Here is a 24,772-nt window from a genome sequence, read left to right as displayed (position 1 = left end):
CGAAATTCTGCATGCACCTCTTGCCCCCCATGCGTGCTAAATGTCCAGTCCACCGGAGTCTCCTAGATTTCACTATCCTCACTATGCTAGGTGAACCGTACAATTAACGCAGGTCCTCGTAATGTAATATTCTAAATTCCCCACTTATTTAAACCTTCTTAGGTCCAAATGTCCTCCTAAGCACCCTGTTATCAAACACTTGTAATCTAAGTTCTTCCTTAAAGGTAAGAGACCATGTTTCACAACCATACAAGACAACAGATAAAATGCAGGAAATAAAAAAAATGCAAACAAAAATATTTAGAACACGTGACAAAAATGAAAATACAAAGAAATTTATAAATGATGCTAGACTAACAGACTTTCAGGGAGAAAAATTGGAAAATCATTCACAAAGAATGGGGTCGGAACAGGCGACGTTGAATATAATTAAAATGACAAATAAAGAGTGGCACTGAGCACTGTCAGCATTAATTCAAACACTAAATATAAATAAATATTAAAATTACGTTTTTAACTGCAGACACTGTACACTACTTAAAGTTTTTACTTTTTATGGACTGATATATTCCTGCACAAATTCTTCATTTAGAAATGAAGTCTCAATCGCTAGGCTAATTCAGGTCGATATTATTACACACTTCAAATATAAGCAGTTTGCATTAAAAATTGGGCTACATAACGTGAAATTAAATCGAGATATTTGTTTATGCCATGTTGGAGAAAGTAACAATTAGCAGATGTTATCATTATCTCTCGCAAGATCATACCCTAAAATTATCTCTTGTCTGGCAAACTTCTCTGAAGTTATTCCAAAATCGTGACAGAATTAAAAGACGAAGTGAAGAAGATTCTTTACTATGATTGCTACAGCAACTGAATGTATAACAATATCAAGTCCTGCGCAGTGACATTTTGATTTCGGTACCTCAACTCTCACTAATTTCAATGTGCATTTAGGCGATTAAATAAGTGAAAAAATGTAGAAAATTGTATAACAAGAAACTTTGTAGTTTACAATGACTAATACGTTCGTCTATAAATAACAAATAACAATGTTCGGAAAAGAATAAAAATGCAAGAATAATATTAGGGAATTCTGCTGATAAATATTTAAAAGCGGAGTTAGATGCATGATGTTGGAGCAAATGAGTGGGAAACACGTTCTGTTGGATGACATTGGATTTAGCGTCTGCCACATTTGAGAGCTGTAATTATTGTATAGAGTGAGAGAGTGTTCATTAATCATTTTAAAGATACACTAGTCTACGATAGTTTATTTAAATTTATTCAAGGTAATGTGAATTGAAATAAAAGAGTTTGCCATTATAGAGGAGCATTATAACAAAGTTACTTCTTACAAATAACAACCGCCAGTTGTCCATCAAGTCTAAAAAACCGATTTATAACTTTCCATTACGAGCAATAAAATGGCCAATTTAATAAAAATTTCCTTGGATATTATCCATCGTCTAGTAAATATAAAACGTAAAAAACGAGTCCCATCTCCGAAACGTCGTTTTTTACGTTTTATATTTACTAGACGATGGATAATATCCAAGGAAATTTTTATTCAATTGACTCTTCACCATCGTCAAGAAGTTTTAGATTTGAAATAAAATGGCCGGTGATGTGGCATTAATTTCTTTAGAAATTCTCTGTTTGAGATTACTTACGTCTGCCGAAATAGTCTGAAACATTTTCCTTTACAAATAGTTCTGTAGACAGAAATCACAAGCCGACAGTCCTTAAAGTTTTCATCGATTGCCGAGCAGTAAATATTTGAAGAAATTAATGTTGTAACACCTTCCATGCTACTGGGAGTAATGAAGTGTTACGAATCGAGTGAATCAGTGTTGATGGACAACGTCTGACGGGTGATATTTAGAAGAATTAACATTGTTATAATGTTTCTGAATAATAACATACACTTGTCATTCAATTCGAATTTCTTTGAATAAATTTGAATAAACAGCGGTTGGCTAGTGTATCATACAAATGATGAATGAACGCTATCCCACACTGTACTAGACAGTTAATGAGGTGCTCGTTAGTTAGCTAATTAATTTAGATAAAGAGACAGGCAGATGCGAACACGTGAGCACATAAGTTCCCATCCCATTGAAAATAAATTACGAAAAATTTACGACATCTGATGTACTGCGTACACTTCAAATAATATGGCAATGTTAACAATAACTATGTTTTATTATTTATACGTATCAGCGTTTATTACAGCCCCTTCCCACTGCATAAAAATGGTCCAAAATATCACCAAGTCTTTGCAACGTCACCATATTCGTAATTATTAAAATTTAAAATAATGTTTTATAATAAAACTTTTTGTAAGTTTATAATCCAATCTTCTTAAAAACTTCACACTCTACATATCCAATAGTTCCATCAGATATCGGCATAAAAAATCGCGTGACTGCCATATCGCAAACAATATTTCATGATTCTACGTTAGTATTGACATCACTGTCATTAAAACCTTAGACATTCGCATGGCCACCATGTTGATAATGTTGATGGCAGACTATTATGCGGCGTCCAGTAACGTTATTACCGAATTTCATGAAGATCACGACTTTTGTTTAAAAGATATGAGGGTGGGGCCAAGACAGGCATGATGGCATCAAAAGATGTCGTAACTTACAGGACTGTAACAAGGGAAGGACAAAATTGGGATAAAAATTAGTGCAAGATAGAGAGAGGGACATTGCGTACTGTAGCAAAGTATGTTGAATATAATGACAGTGTGATGTTAAGGCACGAAGAGCGTGTGAGGTCAGAACACGAGTGATGTTACTTGTTATCATCATTGCCTTATGAGGAGTGTACTCCACTTCCATGTGAGGTCAGAAACAATAGCACATGAGCCAAGTGAGAGCGTGGAACACTTGCACTTAACTTTCATTTAAAATGTCATGAAGAAATAAGAGGTACTAGCCTTAAGCCAATTAGAAGAAAATAAACATTTGATTTAAGATATATAATTTATCTCATATTTTGTTTTTAATGGGTGTCTCCATAGTAGGGACACGGACATGACAGTTATCCAGCATCCTGGCACACTGATTAATTTGATTTGTATTGGAATATCAACCGGGGTTTTCACTGTTCCAATTACTGAAGACAGCCATCTTAAAACTCACCGCAGGGTAAACGTCAAATCGTACTTTTCACACAATATTCTGATCTAACAACTCGTAATGTTAGTGGAATTACAAGAAAAATATTTTCCAATAGGTTACTGGTAAGATAGATATTTGCCAACAAATGTCACCTCTTTCATTACAAGTATTTTAATCTACGTATTCAGATTCATTTCTATGTTTTCAGCACTTGCTTCATGACGCACAACACACCCAGCCTCGGCTTCACTCAACACCGTAACACTATTACCATTTTCAGAATCAGAATATGTAAGCGGTGATAAAACTTCATAAAATGTCATCATCAGTTGAACACCTTCGGGACATTTTAAACGATTGGACAATTCTCAAAGCAAATAATCTATAAATACATCAAAATAATACAAAACCGATTTTACATTTTATTAAAACAATAATAGGAGAACGAATCAGTAACACAGAAGGCTTACATTGTTTAAACCATCAAGCGCATATACTGCGTAAACTACGGCGGCAAAATACGGAACTAAGAAATTGTGGGATCTGCCGAAAGGTTTCATGAGGGGAAATAATTTTTTATCAAAGAACAAAATGGCAGAAAGATACATGGAAAAGTTCCGCAGAAAGTAGTACCACCCTCGGGAACCATTTGTGCTGCTAATGGCTGCTACATTATCGCATGATAGATTGATTTCCAATACTACGGAACTGAACTTTTAAGAATGTTAAAGATCAGTGAACACTTTTAAATGTAATAAGTTTATTCCAGCAAAGCACTGCTTAAGTACTCGCTCGAAAGGAATGAATTCTAACTCTAAGGCAAGTGAATTGAATGTGATGATTTGTTAATTTCACATAGCCTTTGTCCTTATATAAAGCAATAAGGTGAATAACCAACTATTATTTAAATAATATGTAATATATAGGGTAATTTAAAGCTGTGTTACAATGGTTTATGGGTAGATTATTTGGAGTAGCAAATACAAATAACTTTTTCTGTTTGAGACTCGTCATCTTTTCCCGATTGACGACGTATTTACATTTATTCGGCCTTGTGTTACTGTGATCGTCTGAAAGAGACGCCGACAGTGACATCGACAAAACAACAAAATACCTGGATTTGCTATGCATTTTGTGTATGACGTTTCCGATTAATATTCTTCCACTTTTTTGGCCTCAAACACCATGGCCGTCATCCCGCACCCTCCTTATTCGCCGGATTTAGCTCCGTGTGACTTCTTCCTCTTCCCAAAGATGAAAATTCAGCTAAAGGGAAGGAGATTTGAGACGATAGAAGAGATTCAGGCAGAATCGCAGATGGTGCTTGACAGGCTGACAAAGAAAGATTTCCAGGGATGCTTCCAGGCTTGGCAGCGGCGCTGGAATCGTTGTGTTCACTCCCAGGGGGAACTACTTCGAGGGTGATGGATGAATTTAATACCTGAGATAAGTGTACGGTTTTTTTTATAGGCGCAGTCTTGAAACTTTCCGATCGCACCTCGTATTTCTTCCGGTCTTGGCCACCTCTCTTCGGAGGTTTCTTAGTCTTTGAAGTGCGCATTTGTGAGTAGTGAGTGACCAGCCCACTGCCACTTGTCCACCGAGGGGGATGGATATTCTTCCACTGCCTTGTGGAAACATCAGCTTCGATACTTGGATCGCTGATAAATTTGGAACGGTGATCTCAGAGAATCTAGGACTACCATGGCGTGTTCGCAAGCTTACCTTAAAATAAATAAGTGGTGTACACAATTAACATAAATTGTATATCTGGGAAACTGAGAATCCTTTTTCCAAAAAGGACACAACAAAGGCCTAAACAGGTAAAGTCTAGTAGAAAGATCTATGGTTACCATGGCGACGAAGGAATGAAATCGATAATTTGTTACACATAAGTGACATCCTGTAACATATGTGACTAGTAGCCATCCCTTTTTACCACACACATCAGATTATAATACGAAGTTTATCCGTTACATATATTTTAAAGTAGACTACACACAATTTTTGTAAGGAAATTCGCAATAAGTTATAGAGAAAAGTAGTTGTAACTTCAATAATTAACCGCGACAACAAACGAATTAAATGATCATCTGGTGTCAGAACCCGGGGGCTCAACACCGCCTATACGAAAGCCCATCTAACTAACTACCTAACTAACAAGATGGCTTACAGAACCCGAAGGTTCATCACCGAATTAACCAAAGCCCTCCACCGGACCCTGTCCTGGGCCAACAAAATCCAGTCTCCCTCAACTCCTACCTCCCATAGATCCCGCCTGACATTATCCTCCCATCTACGTCTAGGTCTCCCCAGTGGTCTCTTCCCCCCAGGCTTCCAAACCAACACCCGGTGCACACCTCTTGTCCCGCCATCTCATTCTTCGTGATATGAAAAGCCATCTCTTAGCGTAATCTTCAGCCAGTTTAATCCACCTCCTACTATCACGCTCACTTGTTTAGTTTCATCTAGATTGCATTTCCTTCTAGCGGCATATATTCTAGAACTCATGCATTAAACTTGGCACAGATTACACTTCTTGTGTCTTCTGCTGCCTTCCGGGAAACATGATATCCGTTTATTGGCGTTCTTTACGGTGCGGCGTGAGTGAAGAACGCCTTATGGGCCCGTGCATGTGTGTCGCGTTTTTTTCTACAGGGTTAGGCAAGAGACCTCGGGTCACATTAGTGATACAGTGGCTTACGTGATGTGGCTATAGAACACCATTGCAAGGCCGCTGTACTCCAACGTTTACAACTTTCCATTCCTGTATAGGTCTCACAGTTGATTTTATATTATTTCAATATCAGTAGTAAGAAGTAGACCTAATCGAGGTTAATTACAGCAAATGTTTTAGATTATCAGAACATTTAGCTTCTATTCATTTAAAACTGTCAGGGTTTAAGAGTAGGTACGTTTTATGGCCCGTCTAAAATTAAAATTAGTTCCGAGAGAATAAATTATGCAGATATATTGTGAGGACTTCAGACAGAGGTAGGCTTCATTCAGTTCGCAGGTGTTTGTGTGTGGAGTGTATATACATACATACCGACCTACGTATCCTAGGTAGTTGATAACAGATGGATGATTGGAATCTAGGATAAACTGGTCGGGAGATGAAAGGAAGAAAGACAATGGATGGACAGGGTGAAATGGCGACTACGAATCGGAATTCATCAAATGCATTAATAAATCAACACATACATATCTCAGATAAACAGTTCCGTTATGTCGTAACTCACTCTTAAATGAGAGTTATTACGTAGGATGTTTATTCGCTTACACTTGAAACAGAACGATAACACAGAAGTGATATTTGCTGTAAGTTACATTCCTGTGCTGTTAAGTTCAACAAGTTTGCTGTCAGCACAACAAACTTCGTAGTGATTTAGTTGGAACTCATAGATTACAGACTGGAGGTGTCATGCTAAAGGTATTTTTCTATGAATAAAACATATTAAAAAAGTGCAAATTCATTACAACTTTGGAATATTTGATCTTTGGATACATGTTTCTTTGAACGCTAACTGCCATCACACATTGTTTTTAACTCTTGCTACTATATATGTTTTCATTTAGAATAACCACAAGAAAACAATATTTTGCAAATTCAAAATAAAATAAAATGTTATAGAACTAGGTGAACTATAAACATAATTTCTTTAATTTTTACTTAATTGCAAAACGGTCTAAGGGGTTTATTGCGACATCTCTGTTACAGATGTGGGTTCTCCTTTTCTGTCCATTCTTACAACACGTATTCACATGGTTGGATATGTCCACACCGTCGAACGCTTTTCAGTGGCTGTCCGGGAGTTGCACTGTGTCGAAGTTCAAATACAGGTACCCGGTTTCAGATACTTGCTGATATCTTGATTTAGTTCGATTTTAGCCTTCCATTCGAAGCAAATACGGGTGAAATGCTTTGAAATAGGCCACTCCCGTTTTCTCCCCAACCCATCACAATTCCTCTTACATATTTATCGTCTTATCGTTAATTAACGTCAGGATAAATTGAGAGCACAAATCAGCATATTATGTGGAGAATAATTACATTTTAAAAATCTCTCAGAAATATTCTGTTAATCAAAAATTTTGGAAGACATCTATATCATGATGCTAGTCATAGAATTGTTAACATGAAACGGGCTTATTTGTGATAAGCTGTAAAACAGTATATGCCACTCATGTGAATGCAAGCGAAACATATTGTGGATCAACTGTATTCTACGAAATGTATGTCGGTGTTAATTCGGATTAATTTTGATTTTAACAGTCAGACGGTATATATATAATAAATTCAGTCCAAGAAAGTCTGATAGAAAAATAGCCAAAACAGATTAAATTTCAGTAACATTCAGCCTTGGCCCCCTAACCAAGTAAGACAAATCCAAACTAGTGGTGGAGAAGCGCGACTATTTCGTGACCAGTTTGGGTTTATACGAACAGTAACTTTGACCTGGCCACGCCATCTTGTCAACAATTTTTTTGTTATTTGTCAGTTTTTTCGCGCAGATTACGGACTAACAAATTAAATTTGGCAGGGACTACTTTTCTCTCCAACCTTTCTAGGATCACAATATAACAATAATTTAATTTCTGCAAGTGTTTCAGCTTTGACGGAAATACATTTCGACTGCTGAGATACAATTTTGAAGTAGTTTCTTAACTGTATCTACACAGCTGCGAAAAATTTCCGATAAATAAAAAAAACTCAGCTCTTTACAATGTTTATGCAATGTAGCGTAATATCGGAAAACGTTATTCAAATCTGTATCGTACAGTTTCTTAACATACGCTATATAACCAATCGAGATGATATAGTGGCGTTAAATAATATATCAGGAACTTTAATTATTTACTAAACAGCTATGTATTAAAACAAAGTCAGTTAGTGTGTCTCAATAATAGATTACGAATTCACTAATTTTTTCCCCATCATATTTCCTTTTTAGTTTTCTTATTAGACATTTAATGGGCTATATAAAACATCAACCTCCCGCATTAGGTCAAACTCAGTATGAATAATTAAAACTGGCCTGATCGTAACAATTTTATCGCTGGATTAAACTAAAATAACTACAGGCCTCATCCCTAACCGGCCACCTGGCAAATCTAGAAATATACGTAGTGTTTTATCTTCGATGCATGATGTCCGCAGTGATGTTCTCTAGACAGCGCAGCCGCGAAACTAACTTGTTCGTTGTGAATCAGAGCCTCTCTGTGGAAGGATCGTTGGACTCTCCCTCTCGACTCCACGCTCGAAAACAGCAACACTCTTTTATGATTGAAACGATTTTCAATTACGATAAGACACAGCTATATCTCCTATCAAGACTAAATTATGCAAATAACATCCAGCTAAGTTGGCTGCCTGCTCGGTTGTAGCACTGAGTAGTCTGGTAGAAGTTTACCAACGTTTTAGAGGTCCCTGCTGTCTTCGTCATCAGGACACTAACTCAAATCCAACACGTACCTCTAAATTCTTAACTTATTTACTATTTAACATCAACTTCCCATTATATTTTATGCTGAATAAAGGCACAAATTGAAACAGTGTCGATAAATTTAAAAAAAATCAATCCTATTTTACTGACATGTCCACACAGTGTCATAAAGACAGAATAGGATATTGCAACTGTTTATGTATACTTAAGTCTTAAGTACTGAGAAATCGTGAAGAACCTCTAATTATAGTTCCTAAGGTTCGAGTAGGAAATCTTATGAAAATAAACGAGACGTCCGTTACGCTCTAGAAGAAAATCGGCCATTCAAAACGTAAACTATATGAGGTAGAACAACTGACTGATGGACATCGAAGTGCCTGTTACAGCTGCGTTTTATTTAACAGTAATGAAACGGGAAGTGAATTGCTACCTAGACGAGCTGCAATGTTGGTAAACCTGCCCATAGGCAAAGTGATGAGATGACTGACATCTGTAATCAGCGAACCCAGAACCACGCATATTGGTTACTACGTGGGAGGTGACACAATGGAAAATAATTGTAGTAATGTGAGTATGTACTCAATGACTGTAACGGAGATGTAGGGCAGTAGCCTACAAATTAGGGGAAACTGTTCCATGGATATATATTTTCTCATACTCCCCTCTTTACAGCTCCCACTCTACTCAGAAGATGCGATCCTGATACGGCGGTCATGAAACATGGAAGTTAACTCGTATAATTATTTCCTTCTCTCTGCAAACGTCTAAAATAGAGGGGGGAGACTGGGTAGGGGCAAGTATTACAAAATAAAAGGATTCCCTAATGCGTTTATACAACCATATTAATTTGCCCTGCTTTCTGTTATAAATACCCAGGATACGTGTCAATTGTAACAGATTCGTTTTGAAGATCACGTAGGAAACGACGTTTAAAATATTCTGTGTTCGAAATATATTTTAGAACAGTTCAATCATGAATATGGTAAGTGTAAAATGTTAAATTTATATTAATGTACTTTTAGTAAATTTTAAGAATTGATGTGAAATATTTATTTTTGATAATGTTAGGCCATACACAAAAAAGTGTTATTACACAGTGCCTTCAGGCTGTGAAATTGTAGATTAAAATGAGTCAAATATAACCCACAGAAAAACAATCTACAACTGATTTTAGTGAAAGTGTAATAAATTTGTTTTACTACTTTCATTAATCCTTAACATTATATCCGATGAATATTGTTCTAAAAGACGGAAATATTCGATTGTGGATTTGAAGTAACAAAGGCTGTTAAATATTTTCTGCCCCTTATTATTACAGTATGTGACTAAAATTTGACTATTAAATTACGCACAGATGTAAAATGTATTTTGTTTTGACTGATTATTAATATGCATTTTATAAAGGTAGATAACAAATCAACTTTTTCAAGATGGAAGGAAAACCTTTAGGTTTTAATTATTAGTTGCTTTGCATACGTGGTAACAAAACATCAAAAACCATTATAAAATAACGAACCCAGGACAATTAAATAATCAACCCTATCGCTAAGTTTTTATTAATTTGGGTTTTATATGCAAATAATTTATACAATTTAATGGCATAAACATGAAATTCAAAGTACGTACTATTTGCATTATGGGCCGGTAAAATATTGTTTGTAATCGGAGGAATGAAAATTGGAAATACAGTGGATTCCGGTTAATTGGGACACATCGGGTCTAGAACTCGTTTGCCCAATTAAGCGGCTGCCCCGATTACCCGATGGCCCAATTAACTGGAATCTACTGTATATCTTTTAGTTTGGTAATTTCCTCCTTGTTTGTGTGTTATGAAACGCACAATTACAAATTAAACGAGAAAATGTTTATGAAACATGTCCGTTCGTAGAAAGACAAAAAAACAAGGTCATAAGCATTCTGAAAGTACGTAATGTGTGTCATTCAAAAGGAAGGGTGTTTCATATTAAAAGTTTATGTTGCTAAATTCCATAAACATATTACAGATTTTCAAATGCAGTTTCTCCATGACACAATATTCCTCTCTCTCAAGATGCATTGCGATAAACAAACTCAGTCTATTCGAAGCAACTGATCATTTTTCAATAAACATACTATATTAAGCATTAAAAGCTTTGTATAAAATTTCCGAACATGATATCTATCTATAAAATCTTCTCGGGCAATCAGCCGCGTTAACTGGTTTACTACGGTAACCAGTTAACGCGGCTGATTGCCCGAGAGGATTTTATTGATTGTACTCGCCGCGAAAGTCTCAAATCCTATATGATATCTGTCTATTCACTTAAGACAGAAATAATATTTCACATCTTCTTATTTTCTGAATGTATCGTATTAATTATATTTAATTTTGCACCCAAATCTTGAATGAAAGAATTATAACGCTTAAATCATGCTCATACAATTCGTCGATAAGGGAGAACATTAATAATTTACTGTCGGCCTGGTTCCTCTATACTGTATTATACAAATATGTTAGGATTACAAACATTTTAATCTGAGCACAGGCATAGGCCTATAATAAACAGTTAATTCATATAATTAATATTTTGCTAACGAGTTAAGCGCATAACAGAAGAAGAATATTTGTTCCCTAATTAATGAATTAGTTTCCTATATCTGAGCGCAATGCTGCTAAAGAAACGTTACTACTGCAAAATACACCTGATTTTTGGTATAAAGTACTCTTCAGAATAAGTCAAATTTGCTAACATCATACCCTTGGTCAAATTATCCGCCGCTTTAACATATATGTTCTACGGCACGCAATTTTAGTTTGGGACTTTGGTATGATACAGGAAGTTTGCAATTGAGAAAGAACGTGATTCCATTGTTAAATGAACTTTTTCCCCACATTTGTAAATTCAAGTGCATAAAATTGCATTAGTCTCCAATTAAACACTCATTTATTTACAAAATGCCCCATATGACAAGCAGGTGTGGTAATATGCGTGTACGCCGTCACTAAAGCTAGGCAAACGGTACGTCACAATCAGGAGAAAATTATTTTGTAAATTAAGTTAATTACAATGTCTCCGCTTAGCTTACGTACACAGATCCACCATATTTCCTCACAAAGCAAAATTTATTAGACTATAAATTTGTTTAGTGACAACTGTAATTTTAAAAAGCAACTCAACCCGATAATAAGTTATAATTTTTCTTCTTAGGTATTGGCAATGTTTAGATTTGTTTCTAAATGTATTGTCAAACCTATAGAAAGACATACACAGTGCGTTCACTGATAAAGTTAAACGTAACTCTCATTTCCGTGCTCCCGGCAGGAACTGCTGTACTGAAGGTAGGCTAAGTGGATTTTATTGTCTTATGGAGTTGCACTGGAAAAACCTTGCAGCTCTTGGTGAAGGCCCAGCCGAAATAAGGAAGTGACATTTGAATTGAACTTTATTAGTGAAATCTCAGTAGTGTCCTTTTCAATAATTTTAAAGACTCGTTAGAAGTTTACTTGCTTGTTTTCTTAGGTTCATTTATATTTTATAAGCAGGTTAGGAAATTAGATTACGACAGATCGTGTGACGTCTATTATGAATAAAACATCTATAATATTAAAAGAAGGGCTTGTGGTAAGCCCAACATTTTAAGTCACAAGTGAATCAGACTTCTTACATATTTTATTTTATTTTTTATTATTTTATTTAGTGTTCTGTCTGACGACAGGTCCATATGAACAGGATCCTTCCATCCTTTTCTCGGACTGGGACCTGTTCATATACGTTCTTGGCAGATGATCCAGAAGTGGTTTGCCATTGCCTTCTTCTGTGTGTGAATGGAGTAATTGTTGGGATGCCACGGAGAAACCGGGGAAGCCCCCGTAGGAAAACTCCGTGATGCCTAGGCCACGGCCTTGCCCAACACAAGTTATAAATTCGGACACCGCCGGGAATCGAACCCGAGACCCAGGATTACAAGGCCAGCGTTCTAGCCGCTAGACCACGTCGGGATTAGAACACTTTGGCCCAATTAAGCGTCTGCCCCAATTATGCGAAGTTCTACGTAAAGAGTTAAAAAGGTTTTTTCTGTAAGATTTGTCACAAATAAAAGGCTGCCCGATTAACCGACGGCCCAACTGACCGGAATCTACTATACTTTCACGTATGTATATAGTAGGCATTTAACACGAACGAGGCTCCAAGATCTGACTGATCATAAGTTAATTTTCTTGGAAAATCGTATCCAATGAAAATACAATCAGATCCAGCAAACACGAGCAACTTCAACAGGGAGAATAAAGACTAATATTGTAAATTTTTTAATTCAGTTGGTGGCCGCTGCAGTGCTGATGGCGCTGAATGGCGTCGCATTGACTGCACCACAGGTCCCCCTTCCAGGAAGAAACTATTCTCCGAGGTTCCTGCCCCTTACGCCTCAGGGTTACATTCCCATTATCAGCGAAAACTTCGACCTGAACCCTGTTGACAACTCGTACAATTTCAAGTAAGTTGAAGAAACTTCTACTGGAAGATGCGTGTCTTACGGGATTTAATATCGTGTGGAAAACTGGAGAGCTCTTTTTGGGCATAGCAATGGACCTGTCGTAAGACAGAACACTAAATAATAATAATAAGTCTGGTAAATATTCAACGACATTTCAGATAAGATTTGAAATTTTCACGGCGACGTAACTCAATAAAATCTTCACAGGCGATCAGCCCCGTTAAATGGTTAAACAATAAAACCGACGTTTCAGGGACGGTCTCTGTCCCCATCATCGGGGTTCTGATCGCCCGAGAAGATTTTATTGATTTCAAATAAGCTTACTGTCGCCACCATGATGTTGATGATTATTAGGCTGGTGATGAGGGTTTAAGCACTACAAGGGTATGTACCCTAGAAGGCAGCCATCTTAAGATGGCGCCACGAGAACCTCAACTCATACTTTGCACATTTCAATATTATTCTGATAAAAAAACCAACTCAATGTAACAGAGTTGGTCACGACATTTAGTATGTATGTGGTAAAATAGATTATACATCTTGGTTTAAAGCCTTCTCGTTACGCGCCATGTAGGAGCTCAGGGGGAGATCTCCTACCATTCTCAACCTCGGCATTAGATAGGTGTGACTGCTCAGCATCACATATATCTTAGTCGGATAATATTAAAATTGTTGTATGATTTGAGATTTTCACAGCGGTGAGTATGAAGATTTCTGTCTTCTGGGTTGTTGCGCTGTGTAGTATGGTAGATGTTTACCACCGTTTCAGAGGTCATACTGCCTCCGTCATCAGGGCGATGATTGAGTTAAAATAATATAAATTTTTCTTTCACTGAATAAAATCATTTACAGATCTGCAGCGGCTAACCCATTCATGCTAGATGTGTTAGTGATCTTCGTTACACGTGTCTTGTAATTTCCTATCCGATATCAACATTCAATTTGTGTCTGATCTAGTAACACATCCACAATATATTACGGTTTACAACCGTTTCCCGGGTAGAATTCAAACTCAGGACCTCACACATAACATTTATTAAAAACCACACTTTGAAGTTCAATTAAACAAATAAGAAAAGTTTGACAAGAACACAGTTTCAAATGCATGTACACACAAAATTTAAATAAATACTGAACAGGTTTGTAGACTATATGGAGGTATTGGACTATAACGTATATGCCAGACCGTGAGCAGACAGAGAACAAATGGATTATGTAACTGGTAATTTCACATTTTAGACGATGTACAATTAATTTCAAACAAGGGAGTCGTGCGTGAATTTGACTGCAGCTCGAAGTATATTATTATGTAAACTACGGAATCTACTAAATTATGGATTACGAATTGTCGTCTATTAGCAGAAGCATTTTAAGCGCTACCAAATTTGGTATAATAGGAACAAAACATTAACAGTTCTTTGGTTACTACGCTTAATTGGTACAAAAGTACAGTCTAGTAACATTATTATTATTATTATTATGTGTAGACTCTACACACCACAATATTTTATTCTTATATCAGTTAACGATGGTTATACAGAGTCATAAATTCCTATAATAAATGCTTGCTACTTCTCATTTCAAAATATTTTGTCTTCCCGTCTGATTTATAAGAACCTGAAGATTACAATACACAAAACAGTAATTTTGTCTGTTGTTTTGTATGGGTGCGAAACATGGTATCTCACTCTGAGGAAGGAACAAAGATTGCAGGTGTTTGAGTAGGATATTTGGGCCTAGGAGAGGAGACGATGGGGCGGACATGACCATATAACAATGCGTTCTCGCTATAAACGTGAAAAGAACTCAGAAGGCCTCTGTTTGTATTCAATGCGTTGACAGCTGACAATATAAAGTGTAGCTGATTCTCACTCAAATCAATCCATTACTCAACTGAATTTCACCAGTGAGGTTGGGAAGATACCACAAAAATTTAAGTAACAAATACATTCAAAAATAAGGGGTTTAAATTTGTCTAGTAACACAAATTTAATGGTGTGAATTTTATAGCAATTAAAATTTGACGGTCCACCCTCCGTTGAGATAAAACAATTACGTTGTGAATCAGGCTGATGGAGAACAAATTATAAAACCAATGGATCTAGAATACTGCAAAACACTTATATAATTTTAATACTCTCGCTTCTCACAGGGGAAGAACGGGTTAATCCTGGGTAACTTCAAGTGAGACTCGTGGAGGACGAGGTGGAAATACAACAGGTTTCTCTCTGAGGTATCAGTCTTCCCTTGTTAAACATAACCTACCATTCCTCCATTTGACTTACAATCTTTCCACGAGGTGTGCTACAGTCCTGACCAAGCAACACATTATCATACGCGCAGTTACTAAGTTATGGGTTTCATCTCTGACCGCCAAGTCTGACTTCGTAGTCAAGTTGATTAAGTTTTTGTCTCACCACGGACCTTCCCTTTCCCAAGATACATGTCTCGGTATTAAAACTTACCGCAACAAATCCGGATGATTCTGTATTACGGGGCGTTCTTTATCAGCGATCTGCAAGCTGAATTCTTTGTACGGACACATCATCAAATTCCTGCACCAAAGGAAACATATGAACTTAAATAAACAAATAAATAGAATATATATTTAAGTACACAAATTTACTACTCTGAAAAGCACAATGTAGAATAAGTACGTTAGTAAGCAGGATCAGACCGGTTACATACATCAAGCAGGTCGCAATTTAATTTCGTTGGATAAATTGGGTAGTGACTGGAACATGCATTTGACAAAAGCGTTGTTAAAAAAAGAGATTATGTCTTTCACATGGCAAAATGCAATCAGAAGATCTTTCTGCTGATAAAGATTATGAAGGTGATCGAAGATCGATTCTATTTTACTTATGCAGTACTGTACTTGAAAACCGATTATTTAACGACGTTTTCTAAACTTTTTGCTTTATAAAGTGTTAAACGATAGTTATTTAACAGATAACGAATTACTCCTTTTCATTTGGGGTAGTATTTCACTATCAGCTTGAAGGCAGTACTAAAATCATCAAGTACAACCACATTGGCTGTAATCAGGGTCGAGATTCGAAGCCAGAAATTCCGAAATTTGTAGCAAGGAAAATAAAATATGCCAAAAGAAGAAATTTGAGTTAATATTATTGTTATGAAGAGAAACATACAACATGCTAATCAACGTGCAGGCCACTGAAGTAAAGATCTGAACATATGACAGATTCCTTGCGTGAAGTATCGATACTCTCCCATTTTGTTAAAAATTTAGTGCATCTACACGCGAGTATTTTAATAAGATAATATATTTTAACCGCTTTAAACACAAAGTTCATCTAAATAATATTTCAACTCCAGTTCCTACCTCAAAGAGAACACAACGCGTTTATATCACCGAGATCAGTTGTTTAATGCTGTTTAAGGAAATCAACGCTGTTTATTCCGACAATCAAATAAACCCATAAATACATTCTGTGGGGAAAATTCAGAGTTACTCATTGTAAAAAGTAGGCTGTTAATATAAGTTACCAATGTGTTCTAAAAAGTTAATATAGATTGTATTCAGATTATTGATCTGTCCTACGTGAAAATGTTAATAAATTACTTGGTTTGCTTTATGTAGTCGTACGAAAGTGTTTTAAAAGGTTTTAAAAGTACAATTTATCATATTTTTTCACCTCTGATAAATGTAACACTTTAATCTCGCACATTTAAATTACTATGTACCTGTGAAAGCAAGCAGAATACATTGTTACTTCGAAAGCTTAAAAATTCAAGACAGACAGACTGATACGCTCTAGTTAACATTTGAGTGTAAATGGACTTTAGAACTTCCTGGACTGTTATTATCTGGCCGGATAGACGTGGCAGAGGCCAATTAGAGGTTAGGTGGGCGTGAGAAGTCTGAGAATGCGTTTTCATTTGGTAGTCTCGTGATGTAACCATCCTCGAATAACGAAGTATACTTTTAAATTAATGATTGAAAAGTCTGCCATATTGCGCAATATCTCTGCTAGACTCTGTCTGTTCATTTATATGATACTTTCCTGTAGCACAAGAATTTGCTACTTCAGAGTAAAATCAAGGCATCACTAATGAACGCGTGTGGTCATATCAGCAGGTATCACACTTAAAATGGCTGTTTTTATGTATTACGCCTGCAAGTCACTTATATGCTAATCTTCATGCTGTTTTTCGGTGTATTTAACAACACTTTCAAGCACAATATTTAACGTCGAATAAGATGCTCGGGAATAATAAATTTGATATGACGTGTAAGGAAATGGTCGTTATATAATTTAATTTATTATCCAGAATTTACTTAACGGGAATCTCAATCAGTATAGAATGTTTCTGGACCAAAATACGTACCCGGGTCCTTTCGAATACGAAGCAAGATTTCTGACCACTCGAAAACGCTGACGGTTGTTTAATTTATAAGAAGATAATCTTCGGAGCATAAATGAGGTTATGTAAAGGAATATGAGGCAAAGTCGCAGTTTATCCCTGTGCTTAATCAACCACTATGCCGTGAAGACTTATGGAACTCGGTGCTGGATAGAGGTCAGTGGTGAGTTACACGCCCGGCTAGTTTTCTGTCTGTCTGTCTGTCTGTCTGTGGTGTTCGGTAAGTTTGTTGCATTGTCATAAATTCCTTCCGTGATTTCTTCCTCATCTCGCGGGTTTATATTCAAGTGAGCACGAAAACGTGTTACCCGATAACAGAAGAGTATTTTCGATTCTATATTAATCAAAATAATAGGTGAAATGTCATGTAATTCCTTCTAATTTCACCTTATCCCCTTTCTAATGATATTTTCTATACCACCAGTTTGTCATCCTTTTTGTGCCTTTTCCCGACTTCATTCATGTAACAGTCAAATGCTTCTCAAACCGATTTTGATCCGCCCGGGAGGTTCGGGGTTCAAATTTAGATATAGAGACCTCTTTAAGTTTTGTGGTTTTTCTCAGACTCTCATGGTAAATCAAAGGATTGAACCTTAAATCAAATCACGGTAGCTTTCTTCTACAGCCTTATCCAATTTATTATTAATCAATAATCAAGTCATTTGATTCCATACAGCCTGTGTTTATGATAGCGTCGTTTCACAGACCACAAATGAAAGATAATCCCCAACATCTGAAGAGAGGGACCGTACACGTAAAGTATCGTATTTAACGATGTTGTATCAAACTGAGGAATTACTTCTGGTGACGAATACAAATGTTGAATAAGGAAACAGTAGGGTAACACGCACTCGTGACTTGTTTATCGAACTCGACTGTTGTGACTGTGGAAAACCACGAAAATATCAAACAGAATAGGCGGTGCTCCGGGATTTCAACTATGTTTTATTTGTAGTGTTCTGTCTGACGACAGGTCCATATATTATGAACAGTATCCTTCCAACCTCTTCAGGTTGTCAGGGACCTGCTCATACATATATACATTTTTGGCAGAGATGATCAGAAGTGGTTTGCCATTGCCTTCTTCTGTGTGTGAGTGGAGTAATTGTTGGGATGCCACGGAGAAACCGGGGAAGCCCCCGGAGGAAAACTCCGTGATGCCTAGACCACGGCCTTGCCCAACACAAGTTATAAATTTGAGCACCACCGGGAATTGAACCCGGGACCCCAGGCTTACAAGGCTAGTGTTCTGACCGCTAGACCACCGTTTTATATTAGAAATTCATCTTTGCAGTAAATCTGATTCCTTTCAGAAAGAAAATTCGTTACTTCTACATTATAAATATTGGTTCTTATGAGTATTCAGGACAATATATATAAATTTAAAAATGCATAAGTGAAGCTATTCTTGTTCTTGAGAACAATGTTATGATGGCGTGTGTGGGGCGTGTAGATAAAGGCTTTAAGAGTTCTTAACCTCAGAATCAGACGGTGGTGAGTGGTTAGCTACGTTTACAGGCTCTTTAATTTAAAAAATGCCCTCGGCTGGGTTTTTCCCTGAGCCGTTTTAAACACGACTTTTCCGAGAAAATTTTTTATTTTTATTTACTGCGTTGTTGATGTTATAATGCACTCGATACACGTACCTTGCTATAACGTCTAAAATGTACTTAAGGTAATTAAATTTTTCCACTTACCTAACGCCATGAAGGTTTGTGGGAAATGGAGGTATAGCTTTATCCTTTCATGACCTCGACACTAGAAGGAGATAAGGGGTTAGCTCCACGCCTCGTCTAATTTACCACTGGCTATGCGGTTGGGTTAACTAGACTTGAAGTTTTACTGTGCATTATGAGAGAAGATGGTGAGGGCAGTAGAGACCTCTGAATGCCGATCAATTTTAAATAAATAAAATATTCTCGGGCAATCAGCCGCGTCAACTGGTTACCGTAGTAAACCGACGTTTCGGGAACCAAATCTGTCCCCATCATTAGCGTTCTGATGCGACGCAGTTGACGCGGCTGATTGCCCGAGAAAATTTTATTGACTGTACTCGCCACGAAAGTCTCAAATCCTATATCAATTTTAAGTAGACTACACGGCGCAACATCATAGAATACAGTGGTCTTTAAACTCATCGCCGTGATAAACTGAAAAGTTCACCTAGACAGACCTTAATCACTTGGAATGGTCGTGTTTTCTTGTAGTTATGTGACAGGAGACGGCAGTGAGCGTCACGAGGTAGGCGCCATCGAGAACACTGGTACTCCGGTGGAAGGAACTGCTGTCCAGGGATCCTACCTCTACACAGCGCCCGACGGAACCCCAGTCAGTGTCAACTACGTGGCCGACAGTTTCGGCTACCAGCCCGTCGGCCCGAATATACACCCGGCCATAATCAAGGCTGTCCAACGACAGGTCGAGGAGGCCAGATTCGGCTCTCCCCCACCTTTCTTCGCCAACAAATTCTAGGGTCGGCGACCTGCTATGTCATACGAAACACTGGAAGGGATCTCGTTTATTTTGAAAACTCTAGATATAAGTCGATGTCTGAAGTTCTGGAACGTGTTTTGCGTTGTAATCCGGTTTCATATACTTCGGACCTGCTACATTAAGACTTGTACTTTGTTCTACAAACCATTATGTCTCAAACAAATCAGTTACCGATAAATTAAAACTTTTTTCTCGTAAACAGAGTGATATAAATTATTCAAGAACAAATATGATTTCAACACAGACTTTCAGAAAGTTTTAAAATATAAAATGCGAGACTGGTTTTATTACAGAGCCAGCGTAACAGCCTTAGTGTGCTCGCACGTCGGAACCGCACGCGTATCACAGTTTGAGAAACACTAATTAATATTCGAAAGACGAGATCTTTTAGAGGCAGAGAAAACTAACATGCTTCAATGTTCATTAACGTCCACGAAGAATCTGCAAGTTAACGGCAAACACGTGTCGTACAATGCACTGAAATCCGCTGCTAAATATTAAATTATTTTCTGTTCTCAGTTTTGAAAATAATGCCCTTACCTATCGATGCGCTGCAAAACATTGATCAATTGCGTTTCTTGTTGGCATTCGGCCTGCGGAGAACTTGATTTCAAAAAGTTAAATTTTTATTTTGAAGAAATTAGACCTCCACGGTCTGTAAATCGATACTTCTTTCGATACTATGTAGACAGGAGACAACGTACATAAGAATAACAATGTACAGGAACATGTTCTGTTCACGTGATTGTCTAAATTGTTACCATTTTCTGATTATCATTGCAATTCGAAGGAACAAATTGAATTGTTTCATGCAGAGTTATAATAGACTCTTACTGTTTCCCATATTAAGGAGCCCAAGTTAATTAGAATACTGAATATATATGAATTATAAGAAACAAATACTCAGGTCGTAATATTTAAAAGAGTCAATTTACGACATGAATCATTTTAGAACCCAGATAATTTCTATTAATTAACAACTGATGGAGTTCCTTAACATTTTATGGTGTGGAATTTCGTTAAATAATAAACAACGAAACTTCTTTCTTTTCAGGAAAAATGGACATTAAAATATTTATATTTTATAACTTTTTGTAACATATTACTGTACGAACAATACTCAATTATGTACATAAGATTCTACTAACTTGTCTTTGTAACTTACACTTTGTAATCGTGTTTTTATAACTGTTTTATATTATTTAATGCTGTAATATTTAATACAAGTGCATATACTAATAAAGATCGCATACAAATCATATACCATCAGCGGACTGGAATACCATTACGTCATTTTATTTTCTAACAGATGCAGTATAAATGTTGCATTACTCATTCTGTCTTCTGAACAGGTGGACCGATTTTCAAGGAAATTGGTGTGAATGTTCTGAAAATATACCCCACCCGAACCTTGTAACTTTCAGTTCCCTACAAGAGATTACAATAGCACGGTGGGCACAGAAATTTGTATGGTGAAACGACACCAGCGCCTCTTAATACTGGATACTAAAATTACGTATATTAATACGGAAATTATGCAACTAACTTAATGTACGTTCTTGTAGGATATAAAATAACATGGCTCCTGAATAAGTTGTATATTTAACTTTCAGTTTCAGAGTGACAACTCCTGAATTAATGGAGTTAGGTTGTACGTACTGTCTGCAGGTAGATTTAATGCGAACCAATATCAATGGAAGTGGAATAACACGTCTCCCCTCAAAATGAACGCCGACTACTGCTACTGCTACAGACACTAATATTACCACCACTACCAGCTATCATTATCATCATCATAATCTGTAACGCATTTACAATTGCAAAAATTAAACAAATTCTGAATCGAGAAGGATTCTATTGTATAAGAATGTATCCACGAGTCCGGCAAGCTGACCCATGAGCTAAATTTAGTTTAATTGTTTTCGGTTACTGTAGCCTTCATTACATAAGTTCAGCATTAACGATACAAGACTTGTAAAACTAAAGCAACTACAATGTTAAGGTAGGTTTTATAAGAGGAACTTCTTGCTAAAATGTTCACATATTATTTAATCTTTCTTAGAGTTTAGATTTCCATTCTCTTCCAGAATTATCATGAACAATAACATTTTATTTTAAATGTTCTATAATACGAGAATTAAAACAGGTACAAAATCATTCAAATTATTATCATCTTCTGTCAAGTCATATTTAATATAAAATATTTTCGGGATAAACTTTTTTAATTTTCGGGTTTAAAATCACGTGGATTCCAGCATGAGCCCATTAATAAAACACAAGTCAATTGTATGTGGCACTACGCCATTACGATGCACGGGGGAGTGGCGGTAAATGTTACTTTGGCGCTAAATCGAGGGAATGGTGATCTTTTTTTCCGACAGCTTTATTCCTGGGAAATAGCCTTCGATAAGTGGAGAGCCTTCTCGGGCTACCAGTCATGTAAGGTGGCTTAACGAAGAACACAACAACGTTTCGAGAACCATTTTTGTCCATGTCCTCAGAATACCTTTAACACCGTACACGACTGGTAGCCCGATACGTATTTAATAAATGAGAACTTTTGCCTCAAAATCTCCTAGACAGCGAGAACTTCGAAAATCGATAATGATTCTTAGCTTATTTAAAGATACTTTATAAACAGCGTTAATTCTATCAAATCGATATGAAGTGTCACTATAAATATTTCGTTAGGTACTATGTGGAAAGCAGGACTGATGACCTAGTTTAAGATAACGTCTATTAGCTTACGATATTTATGGATGCAGTAAAGAAAGTCAAGAAAAATGTTAGGGCAGCTGATTTAACAGACAAAACTAGAACTCGGCACATCAGAATGCAAGGAATTAACGCTAACCACTACACAACACTGGGTGACCTGAAAGGAGATGAAATAAATACATTAAGATGGATTCTTTGGGAAAAAAGCCTCTGACAATGTGAGCCAGGTGGAACCGACTCAGAATTGTGTAAAGCCAGGCTGTAGTATCTGAAATAATTTCTAGCGGTTAGAACGCTGGCCTTGTAATCCTGGGGTCTCGGGTTCGATTCCCGGCGGTGCACGAATTTATAACTTGTGTTGGGCAAGGCCGTGGTCTAGGCAACACGGAGGTTTCCTCCGGGGGCTTCCCCGGTTTCTCCGTGGCATCCCAACAATTACTCCATTCACACACAGAAGAAGGCAATGGCAAACCACTTCTGGATCATCTGCCAAGAACGTATATGAACAGGTCCCAGTCCGAGAAAAGGAGGGAAGGATCCTGTTCATATGGACCTGTCGTCAGACAGAACACTACAAATGAAAAAAATAAAATAGTTCCTTTGTAAGTTAATAACACGCTGGAGACCGATCTCAGCTGCTAAGTGGTTAGCACTCCTGCTTCATATTCTCGGGGTTTAGAATTCAGATATCGATATGGACATTATCACGACTCAGATTTATCATGATTTTCCTCAGTCCTTCAAGTTAAATTCCAAGATAGTAACATATAATAATAATAATAATAGTATAATATATTTGGTTTAGAACTATATATAGAGATCTGTGGCCGCCTAACACCAAGTTTTCACGGCCACAGTCCTTACATACGTAGCACTATTAGTACTACTTCTTACTACAACTATTCACTAATGCTACTCTACATAACTATTCCTTAATCCCTAATACTATTTACATAACTCTTTCTTATTGCTCTCGCGCCTTCTATCCCAGTGGCAGTTCTAAATTCCTAATTTTGATGCCTTTTACATCTTACTTTGTACAGAACGTTCCCTACATCCCTGACCTTCCTGTCATTCGTACAGCTTAAAATTTTCTTGAAGGCCAACTCTTCACCAACGGTGAACCACTTGTTCCTCAGGAGCCGTTCCCTCCACCTCCCGGTTTCCATACACTTTAATAGTATGTGAATCTCGTTCTCTTCCGCCCCGCATAAAGGGCATATTCTTTCATCCATGCCCCCCTCATCCCTCTCAGCTTCCAAATACCCGCTCTGAACCATGCCCACCCCTCCCTCCCCGCCCTTGTACAACAACCAATGTAACCCTGTCTACCCCGCCCTGATTTCATCTCCCCGTACAACGCCAATGATCTATTTTCTCTAATTTTAGCAAAAACGTTCTGTCGTTCTATGGCGTTGCACCCCTCCTTTAAAATTTCACACGTTCTGCCCACACTTCTTCCTTGTGGATCCTGCCAAATATACCCCAACCCCAATTTTCTAATTCCTCTTTTACCCCCTTAGCCCATCCCCCAATTTTCAAGTTCCATACCTGCCAGTCGTAGCATCCCCTTACTAAATCCTCCCTGCCCATTTGCAAAATCCTTAACCAAAATTTTGTGACCAATCCTAAAACCTTGCTCCTCCTGCTGTCTCTCCCCAGTTTCACCTCGGCTACCCCATTTGCTGCAACCCCTGGTATCAATAGGACCTTCTTGCAAAATCTTCCTAATGCACGGTCTCTTCCTTCCATATACTTTAGAATTCATTATTCACTAATTGTCTTGTAATTCGATGTTAAACAATTTAAGGAACTAAAAGTATAGCTAAATAAAGTAAACAATGCATACATACATAAGTGATAACGTTAAATTGTTTCCAGCATTAGTTCTCAGAGTGTACAGATTCAATTAAGAATATAGTGAACATGAGAAATTTGGTCCAAGGGCGGTGGCGACCTTTTAAGTCAAAACTTGACATTTTGGAATCACTGTCGCTGAGTGATATTGAAAACCATTACATTCTGTGTGACATAAATACTGTCTGCATCACGTTGTCTTTCCAATGACACGGACGCAACAAATTATTAAGGAGCTACAATATAATTACGGTATTC

At 37.1% G+C, this 24,772-nt stretch overlaps 2 protein-coding genes across 6 annotated transcripts in view; one reads left to right on the top strand and one right to left on the bottom strand.

Annotated features, from left to right (window-relative positions):
- The window catches only part of LOC110835981 (folliculin-interacting protein 2), a 490,121-nt gene that overhangs the window by 95,684 nt on the left and 369,665 nt on the right, over positions 1-24,772 (bottom strand). For all 5 annotated transcript variants that reach the window (XM_087346352.1, XM_087346354.1, XM_087346353.1 and 2 more), the window contains one exon: positions 15,523-15,612. The gene's annotated coding sequence lies outside the window, so the exon portion shown is untranslated. The remainder of the gene's footprint in view (positions 1-15,522; positions 15,613-24,772) is intronic.
- Positions 9,427-21,200, top strand: LOC110835971 (endocuticle structural glycoprotein SgAbd-9). Its single transcript, XM_022076721.2, has 3 exons — positions 9,427-9,566; positions 12,882-13,057; positions 19,654-21,200. The coding sequence occupies exons 1-3, from the start codon at positions 9,558-9,560 to the stop codon at positions 19,916-19,918; spliced, it is 450 nt and encodes a 149-aa protein (XP_021932413.1). The 5' UTR covers positions 9,427-9,557; the 3' UTR covers positions 19,919-21,200.

This window comes from Zootermopsis nevadensis, unplaced genomic scaffold, assembly GCF_977971745.1.
Source record: "Zootermopsis nevadensis isolate Lab colony 2312 unplaced genomic scaffold, Znev_1.0 Znev_ptg000010l, whole genome shotgun sequence".
NCBI classification, from domain to species: domain Eukaryota; kingdom Metazoa; phylum Arthropoda; class Insecta; order Blattodea; family Termopsidae; genus Zootermopsis; species Zootermopsis nevadensis.
Note: the sequence above shows the minus strand (reverse complement) of the source record. Positions and strands in the feature narration are given on the sequence as shown.